Source organism: Anarrhichthys ocellatus, unplaced genomic scaffold (assembly GCF_004355925.1).
Source record: "Anarrhichthys ocellatus isolate YVR2014 unplaced genomic scaffold, GSC_Weel_1.0 scaffold129, whole genome shotgun sequence".
NCBI classification, from domain to species: Eukaryota; Metazoa; Chordata; class Actinopteri; order Perciformes; family Anarhichadidae; genus Anarrhichthys; species Anarrhichthys ocellatus.
In genome coordinates, this window is record NW_022280159.1 from 15854 (window position 1) to 29084 (window position 13231).

General features: G+C 40.3%; 1 protein-coding gene across 1 annotated transcript; it reads left to right on the forward strand.

Moving 5' to 3' along the window:
- Positions 1-1204: 1204 nt before the first annotated feature.
- Positions 1205-10978, forward strand: blvra (biliverdin reductase A). The gene is made up of 7 exons (XM_031877228.1): positions 1205-1364; positions 2633-2756; positions 3458-3577; positions 6062-6159; positions 6810-6917; positions 7175-7343; positions 8077-10978. The coding sequence occupies exons 2-7, from the start codon at positions 2638-2640 to the stop codon at positions 8330-8332; spliced, it is 870 nt and encodes a 289-aa protein (XP_031733088.1). The 5' UTR covers positions 1205-1364; positions 2633-2637; the 3' UTR covers positions 8333-10978.
- The last annotated feature ends 2253 nt before the right edge of the window (positions 10979-13231 follow it).

Here is a 13231-nt window from a genome sequence, read left to right on the forward strand (position 1 = left end):
GTATTTATGGGTTTTAATTTTAAAACGTTTTTATATATATACTTTTAAATGATAATAAAACGGATAATTTATTTTCATTATTTTAGCCGATTGTTGTAAATGACTATTAAAGTAATAATTTGGAAAGAGTGTATTATGTTCCCTTTTGTTGCAAAACCAGCAAAATCATACTTAAATAAAATGAATGAGAAACAAAAAAGTACAACGTGGTTACTCTAAGGATGTATACAGAGAACGGGTGGCTCCGGTGACTCAACTAAAATCATAAAACAGATTTACGGAAGCTGACCTGTGGTAACAACAATGGGTGTTCTCAGGAAATGTGGCTCCGCCCACTCAGCTCGGCAGCTTCTTGACGGGTGCCGAACTAGTGCCGCTCGCCTGCCACAGTTGTGGCACCTGACTGACGCTTGCCGCTGAAGTGCCACTTACTGCCGCTGAGTGCCACAGAGTGCCACAGACTGCCGCTGAGTGCCACAGAGGTGCCAATGCCACAAGAAGGATCTCGGCCCTGCACTCAGGATGAACAGAAGTGTGATAGATGTCATGTGTACAGAATGAACAACATAACAGAGTAACAACACATTCAATGCATATGACAGAAATTATTCATATATATAATGAGAGTAGTAGGTAAGTATAATAATGGAAACATTACAATATATGGTTCTTTTGGTACCACCCATTGTAGTGACTGTCGCTTCTCAAAGAAGTCACCACGGTTACTGATTTGTTGCCAAATAACTAAGTCCAGTTTCCAACGTATATATTTTATTTTAGGAACAGGAACATAAACAGAGGGCAACCACTTTCTCTATATGAATCCATTTCCTCCACATATACTAAAGAAATCACAACCTCTATCTTCATTAACTGTTGCACGGCCAAAAACAGTTTGCTCCCCTCTGTTCAGCAACACTTGTATCCAATGACCCTCCACTGATTATAATAACCTGTGCCATAATTCACACCGGCAGTACGCCCCCAATTGGTGGGAGGTTGTACAAAACAAAACTAACAAAATGGCTCTTACACCCATTATTGAATTCATAAATTGAACTGATTATTCAGTTCGGCCTATTAATGAAGAGGGACCTAAAACCCCCAGCTCCGCCCCTTTCCCAGCAGTAGGCCGGTCTCACCGCTGCAGCACAGCGAGCGCGCCTCAAACTTCACTTTTCGCCGTTGTGAAAGGCGGCGCGAGGCGCGCGTGCGCGTGAAACACTCCTCGCGCCCGGCTGGTTGTTAGGCAAGCGCGAGCTACCTGTTATGTCATCTCCAGCGAGGAAACATCTACAGAAGGACAACAGTAACAGCTAGAGCTCTTCTTCTTGTGAGTTGCGAACGAGTTCCGTGAAAACCAGGTAAGCAAACAGCGAAGTGTCCTGCTTGAACGTCGATGAACAAAAGGCACCTTTAAGCTTTCTCCGCTCGCTGCAAGTCACAGTTGGAAAAACTGTCCCCGTTCACGTTGGTACGGAGTCCTCACGGTACCGGGGTCCGCGTGGACACTGCTGGCTGGTTTGTCTTTCTGATTTAAAGTCGGACTCGGCAGTAAAAAAGAGAGGGTACCAGCTGTGCTCTAATATATGACATTATTATCCACATTATGATATCATACATTCTTATCGTAGATTGCGGAAGTAACAGCTGCAGTCAAGCCTTGACTTGCTGTTAAAATGCTTTAATTAATTTATTTATTTTTCCTGGGTTGAGCCTACAGAGTAATGTATAGTGTGGTTATCACGTAGGCGCTAGCTACACGTTGTGTAACGTGTATAGTTCCCATCATTGACTGCACGCTCAGCAAAATGTCGCTGAACAGACATTTAAACATTTACTCTGGACGGTCCCTCCTGCTCACAGTGTGTTACACTAAAGGCTTTGCATGAACTGGATGTTTCTCGTGTGACCCCGTCACCAGAAGTGCACTTTATGATTTCAGGTTTTTAATTGAGGGTGGATACCAGCACTTTTTAGACGTTTTATCTTGTGTTGTAAAAATGAAAATCATCAACATCGCGAAATGTTGTAATATATTCTTAAAGAGGAGACTAAACTTTGTGAACATAGCAGTAACGTTATCCCAACCTGGCCACGTCCTGAAGTGTCTAATAGCTGCTGGAACATCTCGAGCCACTGAAAAATGCGATCGCACAGCGCAATAATCGTATGATTATATCTTCAAAAACAATAAATTCCTCACACTTTCATGTTTACAAGAGCACAAAGATCTTCATAGATATATGATTTAATTTGGCTCTCAAAGTGCACCAGGTTGATGTATTTAACTTTACAGAAGAGGGTAAGAGGCCCACATAATCCGGTCAAACTGCTCCCTTTAGTTCAGTGTGAGCCGAGATGAAATAAGATGGTACTATTTTAAGAAATGGTCAGCTACTGAGGAATTCATATTGTTGAGCCTGATGTTGCTATGATGCTCTGCTATACTTGTTTTCATTTATCTGCTAGTTTTACCCACATATGATTTACCAAATGGGAAAGTTATGTGATAAAATGGTTGGAACACATAAAAGGGTTCACTTGGCTATCCATAATTATATTTTGGATATCCAGGACACCAGATTTAACCCACTTTACTCTCCATCTCTTCTCTTTCTTTGCTTTTCAGTCAGAATGTTGGGGGCAGTGGTTGTCGGCATCGGCACAGCAGGCTGGGTTAGGATCAGAGATATGTTGGCTCCTCTACTTGGCAGTCCTGCAGCAGAACTCAATGTCAGAGGGTTCATATCCAGGTAACCCACACACGACTGTCAGCATGCACAGATAAACACAAGCATTACTGTCCTAGCCATGCGGCGGCGATTTTATCGTTCGTTCATCCAGCAGCAAGGGGGAGCTGCAGTCAGTGAGCTGAGACCTGAAGCCCTGATGTGGCGCAGAGCGCTGTCACTTGTTTTTTAAAAAGTTTATATTGAACGTGTCCTGTGTCCAAATTGCACCAACTTCAACACTGCACATCCTTGTGTGTCCAGCAATGCACCAGCCAAGTGTGAAATAGAGTGACTTAACAGTTCTCTAGATATGAGAAGGACACACACATTACAGAGACTCATGGATTTATTGTTAAGATACAAAAACATAATAAAACTTAATTTATTGCAGGGCTGTTGGATTGCATTATTTTTTATCAAGGTGGGCCAAATAAACTACCAACTGTGATTCCATCATTGTAGTTTACGGTCCAAAAGAGTCTTAGAACTAGTACTTAAAACACGTACAGTATTATTGTATTAACTCAGACCCGCTATTTTATTAATACAGTACATTAATATGAACAAACCCTATCTGGATTTTTCAAAATGGAGCTATTTCACCAGATACCGTTTGTGAAATGGTAGGAACAATTTTATCTGTATCATTTTGAAAGACGCCAATGTCTTTGATCGAAGTAGCATTCCTGTCATTATCAAGCTGACGGTGTTTTTGTCAACAGGAGAAGCTTAGACCCTCAGCAGGGTGTGAGTCAGATCTCAGTAGAAGAAGCTGTGGGTAGAGAAGACATTGATGTGGCGTTCGTCTGCACTGAGAATGCGTTGCACGAGGACAACGTCAGGTAATGTGCAAGTCTGCAAAAAGTCTCTACACTTGATCTGTCACATTAAATAGTTCTCTTCAGTTAATCACTCGACGTTCCAGAATCTCTGGTGTTCAGTTATAGAGTATATGATATACATCATTCTCATAATAATCAACCCAAGCCTTGTGCCCTTTGGATCGAGGTATGCTTATTAGAGCTGGAACGATTTATCAGTCATTCAAGTCGACTCATTTGTCTGGCATCGTTGTATGAACCAGACGGCAACCTCCGGTTCTGCTGAGTGAAGCAGATGCGGAAGTGTTAAACCTGCATTCTCTCTACTGTCCATCAGGGGGCGACTCCTCTGGTTGTATAGAAGTCTATGAGAAAATGACTCTACTTCTCTCTTGATTTATTACCTCAGTAAACATTGTAAACATGAGTTTATGGTCTCAATCTCTAGTTTCAAGTGTTCTTCAATACAGCATGATGTTCATTTAGTAAATGATGGTCCATTTAGAGTCAAACAGACCATAAAGCAGGGTATGCTTTATGGAGGGGCTACTGTGATTGAAAGGTTGCTCACGCTACCTGAGATGCGTCCGGCGTCACTCCTCCATATTCCAAATATAGTAACTTCCGTTCATTGGTTGCAAAAAAATAAAAGGTGTTTTTGTTTTAAACATGTGCAAAGTACAGTGAGTAGGGTGGCCGTGCCACTGCCATTTATAAACATACCTTGTCAGCTGATACCAATGCCAATATCAACATTGTCTGTCAATTGCATGATAATCATGCATACAAGCTATTCAAATTGACATTTTCATTTTAAACATGAATGTGGAAATGAAAATGAGTGATGGCTTATTAGTTCCGCTGTCATGCATATACATACCTGTTATCTTTCATACAATACTGAACTATTAAAATAATGGGCAGATTCATGTTTAGAAAAAAAAAAATTAAATTGTCTAATCAACCAAAGATTTCACGGACCCCCTGCAGTACCTCCCTCCCCTGTTGAAGACCTCTGGTCTATATAATAAGAGCAGCGGGGGGACTAACAACTAGCCAATCAGCACCAGGGGCAGGATTAACGCCAATGTCAAGCTGTTGTCCAAGGAGTACTAATAACAAGAATGTAGACCGCTACAGACGACGCTGACATCGAGGCTCTGAGACGGGTAGCGTAGTTCACACCAGACAACTTAAGCCCTGGTTTTCCTCATGCGTAAGGCTTGCCCCTAACCATCATTCTTTTATAAATAAATCTCACACAATTATTTTTTCGATTAGATTATTCTGATGACTATTGTATTAAATATTCTTACGATTATTTTTTTCATTCCAGATTAATACAAAAATGTATTTACCCAAAATATATATAAAAAACGATTCCGATTTGAATGTCATTCAATGATCTTCTCTAAAAACAAACCAAATGTAATAAGATGGTGGACCTTATTTGTCAGATGCCTGATCAGAAAAGCACTAGATTCATTGAATCACTATGTCACAGCAAGCCTTTCCCAGAACTGGAGAATCTGTATTTTTACCTAAGTACTTGACTTAAAATGTAAAATGGCTACGACATGGATTCATTTCATCATGGAGTAATGTGCGGTTCAGATGATCACTGGAAATGTATTTTTGTATCAGTGTGGGGTTAGGGAAATCATTGAAAGGTCAGTCACGTACTATAACAACCTTCTGTAAAGTTAGTTCAAACCATTTTCTCACTCGTATATAGCCTTAAGTAAATAAAAAACATAAAACATTAGATGTTTAACAGCAGCAGTGCTGAAATAACTTTTAACATGGTGGCGATGAAGAAACATTTAGAAAATCTATTGTAAGTGACCACTACTAACAGAAACATTGTTCCATGTGTTGATAATCCTAACATATCATGCTTTGGTGGAGACAGAAAGTAAACGGGTCAATGCATCAGGTTAAATATCTGAGCTGTCGGGGGGGCTACTTGGGGGAGGGGTCGCCTGTTGCCTGTCAATCATTCATCATTCAGAGGAATTCATCACTGATTTAGAGCACTTTCTTTTAGGAGAGGATGGAATGTTTGTTTTTTAACCACTGAATGACTTTCTTTGATAAAGAAAAATAGTGTTAGATTGCATTCATTGACATTAATTCAATTTTAGATAGTCTTATGAATTGTTAACATTTAGTCCATCCACCACATGATCACCACACTTTTTGTGATGGCCAAATGTGCTTAAATCGCATAACACAGAATTCAGGAAAATTTAAATGTAAAACAGTGAATTTAGGAAAAAAATCTATAAAGAAAAACCAACAGATTTCACAGGGCCCTAGCGAATGCTGCTGAGTCTACTCAATGTGTAAATAGGCAATGTCACATGTTGTGGAGCTGATCTGTTCTCTAAACTTATTTACAATCCTATTGAGAAACAAAATGCACAACTTAGTTTCTAATCAAAATTCAGTTGTTTGTTTTTTCATACCAATTTTGATAAAGAACACTCCCTCCTGTCTCATCAGAACTTTTCTGCAGGCAGGAAAACACGTCTGTGTCGAGTATCCCATGACCATGAACTACAAGGCTGCTGTGGAGCTCTGGGATTTAGCCCAGAAAAAAGGTGATGCTAATTTCTAACAGTATGAAACTTGCATGTACTCATGCTGATCTATGTCCAGTGCTACAATAAGAAATAGTTTTATTGTTTCTCATTTTCTGGGTGCAGTCTGAAGATGTGTAGTGGTTCTGCTGCTCTTATGTCAGTGGGTGCTTGGTTCCCTCATTGTGGAGCCAGCAAACAGTCGAGACTTTGTAGAGTGATAGGGATCCATGCTGACTGGCAGTAGCAGAGCCTAGCGGGTCTGCTGGGGGGTGTAGTTTGACCAGGGCCATTCTCAGCACCAGTGTCTTGGATAGGACTTCAGCAGCCACAAGGAACCAGTGCAGTGTGAGGAGGAGCTTCAGAGGACCAGCCGGGCTGGATGAGCTCAGTGCAGTAAGAATTCTCCTCAGCAGTGGAAGTACATCAATTTGTTTCAGACCCTGTATCATTGACGGTACTATTGATGACATGTTTGTGGGGTACTGAACATCTTGCATTATGAGAAAACAATTGGGGTTAAGATTCCGAGTCCTGATTGCACTTCATCAATGACTACATCCTCAGATCAGTGCTTGGGTTCAATGACATTTTTGCAAATGCACACACCCAACTAAGGAGTTAAAGCATCTCATTCTATCTCAGTCAACATTTGTGTGTGTGTGTGTCAGGAGTGATTCTCCACGAGGAGCACATTGAGCTGCTGACAGAAGACTACAAAGAACTGAAGAAAGAGGTGGAGGGTAAAATCCTGCAGGAAGGTACTCTTCACTTTACAGGTAAGAGACAGGACGGTTTGTCTCTTTGACACAGCTTTGACCAAAACCTTCATCTGTTTTAAAATGGGAATTGAGAGTAATATATTGTTTTAGTTTATCATATGTCATGCTGGACACTATGCTGAAAACACTCCTGCCTGACGGTCACACCAGTCGAATGTGACAGTTGTCCAAAGAGACTGCATTTTAGGGTTGGAACTCCGGCTAAACCTCAATAAGGAAATGTAATCATGTGTGCATTGTGTCATTTGTTGAAGGTGGAGCTCTGAAGCCTGGATTTGGTTTCCCAGCATTCAGTGGCATTGCTCGCCTCACATGGTTGGTCGAGTTGTTTGGTGAGCTGTCGGTCTCTGTAGCAACCATGGAGGAAGACTCTGGTAACAACTGCAGCAAGATGACTGCAACGCTGCTAACTTCTGACAACAGGTGAGAGGATGTGTGTGTGTCCTTGTATGTCTACCACAGTGATGGAATAAATAGTCATGAAAAGACTTAAAGCAACAATGTCTTCCTCCGCCCCTTAATACTGACTTCCCTACTCTGTCAATGGGCTCCCACTGAAGACATGCATCTTTAAAAAGTGTATAGTTTCATTTGTTAAAATACTCTGTAGTTTCTAAACAGCTGGTTGCTGTAGTTTAACAAATTCTACTCAAAGAAGGGGGAATTGTTTGTTGGGGACTATTATCAGCGGGAGATTAATCCGTACTTGGTGCTCCAGCTATATATACATAAAGTAGATAACTGCACATCTGGTTTTCATGTGGATGATTTCTAAAAAAAAAAGCAATAAGTGTTGTGGACTTCTTCGAACAACTCGTGTCTTCAAAAGCAGTTTCTCGTGGTCAGAATGGCCTTGAGGTTTCAGCCGGACAGCTTTTTCAGAAACCAGAACGTTTTGAGCTGCTCTTCAGATGCCAGTGTTGAATGTGCTTGTATTGTAATTGCTGTCAATCACGGTTTAGTCGGTTACATCATAACCCTCCAATCATTCACTGTGGTCATATTAGCGACATGTCAGAGGGAACGTCTTCCAGTCTCTGCTCTGACTTTCAGTTTTTCAAGCGGCGTTACAGTATTGCATTGTGGGTGTTATGTGCCACTCATTTGCCGGCTGTGGAGACGGGTTTAATCATTCATTTAATCGGTGTCCTTCCAGACCTCTGACATGGATTGAGGAGCGGGGGCCGGGCCTCCCCAGGGTCAAGAACATCAACTTCTACTTTGACTGCTGCACTCTGACCCAGATCCCACCGGCACCAAGAGGGAGTGTGGGCCTCTTCATGCAGGACCTGATCCACTTCTCTGCCAAGCTGGTGGGCCAAGTGAGTGCCGAGGAGCTCCAGAGAGAGAGAACCAGGGTGCTCCACTGTTTGCAATTAGCAGAGAGGATACGAGAACTTTGCTCAAGTTAAATGTCTCCATGAAATAATCCTAAAACTTTGGTTAAACAAGAGCTTATCTTCATATTTCATCACCATGCCCTTATGTTTTTGCATTGTATGTTGGAAAAATGTTCAAAGTATTACTTCATATTATTTCATTAAAAAATATTTAATGCTGGTTGCAAGCAAAGTAATTGAACACTTTGACATGGTCCGCACATATTTCCACATGGGTGCCTGAGAGAACGACTGGAAACATCACACAAACAGTTCTCTAGAATCCAGCAGCCTACATTTACTCTATCACACACACATACCAGAGACCTTGTCTTATATACACACAACATTGCAGTATAGTTTTACCATTAGATGTTGACGGCTTCATATGAAGCTTTGATTATAAACCTGTTTTATTAACAATGTTTTAGCATTAATGCATTCTACAAGTCATTTTTGGTTCAATGACTAACCAAAAAGGTTCCTTTTTAAGAGGAGGAGGAATGTTAAAGACAAGCTAGTCAACATGTCCACATTGAAAGTAAACAGTTGAACTCTCCATGTGTGAATAATCGAGCTGGAATGCGACACTCAGCTTCAATGTGGCTGATGCAACAGAAGCATCACAATATCATACAATGTCCTTAATGATCTAGCAAATACATTTTATGTTAATCATTTCAATCATCAATCCATCAAAGTGGAAAAAATAAAAATGTCTTCACAACCTACAACATTTTTCAAAATGTTCTTTAGATTAGTCCCAGGCGAGTGATCTATGACGGACTGAGTGAACGCTTTACCAGCCATTCACAAGGACTAATACTGAAACTGGACAAAGTGTGTTTACAGAAGTGGACATTCCCCCCCCAGTACACCCCTCAACACAAATCTGCTTATAAAAGCAGTCATTGTTTTATAACTTTAAAAAGTTTCAGTATTATTTGACCTCAAATAAAAGTCAGCAACATCTAAATGTAAAGCTTTGAACTACAGTAACCTTTGTCTGGTGAAGTGGAAATGCAGCTCACTTGAAACTCTTCAGTATAAACAACACGCTTTGTCAGCAAGAACAGCTGCACTATAATGAAATCTGTGTGTTTGGGGTCTTTTGAGTGAACTGCCCAACAAAGGGAACCACATTACAGAGGTGTAACTGGAACTGCTGTGGATATTTGAAAATGTGTCCTTAGCAAGATGCTAGTTTTAAGTTCCTACAATTCTGAAGTACCGCTCAATGTTTGAACTCACTCAACACTTATTACAAATGATGAATATTCATTACAATCCTTAATGAATGCACCTCTACAGCTCCTGAATAGAACACTAACAAACCGCCTTGAAGAAGTAGTCCGACCTAAAGCACAGCGATTGCTTACGTGAGGAGTTTGTTTTTCAGGCTGATGTACTTGGATGTTGGTTTTGGCTGCATCATATCAAGTCCCACAAACAGTCTTTGGAAGACTTCAAAAGTTTTGGCAAGTTTGGGAGGATAATCCAGATTTAAGGCATAGGTCAGGCCCAGGAGTAGGCAGCAGGCTCTGGACATGCTATCCAGACCCGTCAGCACCGGAGTTCCATTGATGATGATGCCCACTGCGTCTGGCTGCTGACACACATAGATCCTCATGCTCTGTGTTTGAAGGTCCTGGTGCACTTTATCCTCCTCTGTTCTCTAGAAAACATGCAAACATGGATCCATTTATTTCAGTGTTGAGAGTAAAGAGCCCAAACTATTCAAATGGTTCCACTTTGTTACAGTCTCCATGCTGCACTGTATGTGTACATTAGACTCAACGAACCAGGACTGAGCCGGGTAGACTGTCGGATCCGGGTGCAGTAAACCAGGTTTTCTAAAGGGAGTATGGCACTACAACTTCCATCCAGAGGCCACAGAAAGTGTAAGTTTAAATAAATAATCACATGAATGGATTGCAAAAAATATAAAAATTAAATAATGGTTTGTAAAATAATTGCAGAAATTATTAAAACTTTAAGAAGTTACATTTTGTTATAATGGAGTAGTTATTACATTAATACGCTTTTTGCACTTATAGCTATTTCATAAAAGATATGTCTACTTTTATTACAAAATGTCACTTTCTTCATATTACATTAGATTACAGATGAGCAATTTTGGGGTTAAGTATCTTGCTCAAGGACACAAGCAACGAGTGCAGCCTGAGCCGATCCTCTGATTGAAGAACGGCCCTGCTATCCACTTCGCCACAGTCGACATATGATTTAAAATTTCTTTAATATTGAACATTTTGTTGTTCCATATGAACATTGAAACAGATATCAGAGAGGATTATTACCTGTTGAACTTATGGAGACAGTATGTTGAAGTGCATGGGAGTTATGGTTTTACTTTAGTTGTTCGTTTCATTTTAGATTGTGCTATGTGCGCGCATTCTCAGTGCTGCAATGTTTTTAAGTGCATGCAGTATTATCATAGTCCAGTACTAACGGTAATGTTTAGTGAACCACCAGAGCACCACACTGACACCTCAAAACTACAAGTACAACACAGTAATTAGGACAGTACTTACAAAGTAGTCAGAGACTAGCTCCTGCACGGTCTCCCCCAAGTACTCAATGAGGCATCTCAGAGTCACGTCCCTCTTCTTCACCACTGAGGCATGTGGGTCCTACAGTTATTCATCACAATAATATTTCATAAGACGTCTATAAGCTGAAAGTGACATGGAACAGTATATGTCTTGAACAGGTTGTTTTTTGCATTTCAAAGTTTTAGAGTGAAGGTACTGGTATCATAACCATAAATGCTAAAAGAATGTTAATATATTTGTTGCCTGTTCTAAAAAGGGTTTCAGCATAACGGGGTTCCTAAAACGTCAGCAACTGAATTGTATAAGTTGTCTGGAGAGCTTGTGGATCCAATGGGCCCACTAGTGTTCATCATAGTAGTACGATTTAGGATAATCACAGCCTCATGAAACTACAGACCCTGTGCAGAGGATGTATGCTCCCCTAGCTATATTGACCTTAAGGGGGGTTCTGAGCACGTTCCAGGACAGAAGTACTCGCCATCCAACTGACGAAAATGCAACACTTGCCAAATTGTCCAAATGTCAAAAGCTTTTGATATTTTTCATGCTTTTCCTCAAGATCTGTGTCATAATGTGGCATTTTAGAGGGATATTTGATCTATTCTATCTATCAAAACAAATCTAGATTGACATTATGTGACCGTGGTCCCCTTCTACCACTTTAACCTCACCTTTATCAGGTCGATCAACACGTTCCTCATGCGCAGTCCAGCAGCTCCTCCCTTTGAGTTGAATAACTTCAGGAACTTTGGCGTGTAGCTGTCCAGCTGTGAGATAAAGGTCGACTCCAGGGGGATAGTGGTGCACCTCCGGAACTCCTCATTTATCTGGAACACAAGATTTTGTACAGAAGTCATACAAAGTTACACAGACACGTTCCCATCTAATATAGCACTACTCCTGCAGTAGGAACAAACTTTGTTGAGCGCCGTTTCATTGAGACGTTTGTTGGGACAGCTTGAGAATCAGAGGACCTGATCCCCGCTAGGCCCATCTAATAGAAAGCTGCTCCTCGGGGCCCAGTTGAACAGAACCCTCCTGGAGGGGTGGGGGTTGTTCTAAAGGGGATCTGACCCACAACAGGCCAGCACCCTCCTAGTAAGTACCGAGTAAACAGAATAAATACGTAAATAATGTGCCTCTTTGTCCTTAGAGCCCAACCAGAGCATTGGAGTAATGGTTTTTTCCTGTTTCCATCTTCCTTTGGTTAATACATCGCTCCTCCCATATCCCTATTCCTCTTGTAGACCCACTTTTAAAAATAAACCATCACAACCTAATTCAAAATAGGCCTCCTCTATAAATCGGGAGAAGAATTTGTGAATAATTTACTGACCATTTTCACTGCCATTTCCACATCACCTTAAATCATCTTAAATAGGTAAACCAGCCATTTCAAACTGATATATGTTTGATAAATCATAATTTAGTGTTATGCATGCGTTATTGAAAATATATACACATGAACAGTGTGTGGGATATATTCTATGTTTTCTGCTATACGTTTTTGCGACCCGTATAAATCTCCTGTGCGTCCTACCCAGTCTTTAGGAAGGACTGATCTACAGCATTCTGCTACTGCACAGCTTCACTGTCACACTTATTTTGGAGTTTATGGATTAACACTTCTGACTGGCAGCTTACGGTGGCCCTGAAGGCTCAACACACTGCAAACAGACACAACAGAGTAACTATTGGGGATTAATATTTGGACTTCAATGCTGTCAGCTAATTGAATCCATTAATAACAAGCTAAAGGCTAACGCTAGGTGTACTCCAGCCTCAGCCCGTGTCCGTGCACTTGGGCTGCTCTCAGGATGTTTTTGGGCTGTAACCCTGTCAAAAATTCCCCAACCAATAGAACACCATTGAAAACATTATTAAATAGCCTCTTGTTGGAATTCTATATGCATAATGAAAATATAACGATCTCTGCTTTGGTATATATATCTGCTTCTTTTGGCTCGTTAGTTTGTTTTGGACAGTTTTTCGATACCCAGTTCAATTTTGGGCTTGAAATTAAAAGTTGTAGTAAAAAAAACAAATTAGAAATGTAACAGCGGTCAGATACATTTGTGATAGAGACATTGTTTGGACTCAGCACTTGGGACAATATATGTATGTATATATATACATATATATATATATACACATATATATATATACACATATATATACACATATATATACACATATATATATATACACATATATATACACATATATATACACATATATATACACATATATATATATACACATATATATACACATATATATATATACACATATATATACACATATATATATATACACACATATATATACACACACACATATATATACACACACACATATA

Coding starts and splice junctions, on each gene's coding strand:
- blvra (XM_031877228.1), top strand. CDS start 2,638: ATGTTGGGGGCAGTGGTTGTCGGCATCGGCACAGCAGGCTGGGTTAGG. Junction 6,160..6,809: donor GGATTTAGCCCAGAAAAAAG/GTGATGCTAATT, acceptor TGTGTGTGTCAG/GAGTGATTCTCCACGAGGAG. Junction 7,344..8,076: donor CTGCTAACTTCTGACAACAG/GTGAGAGGATGT, acceptor GTGTCCTTCCAG/ACCTCTGACATGGATTGAGG.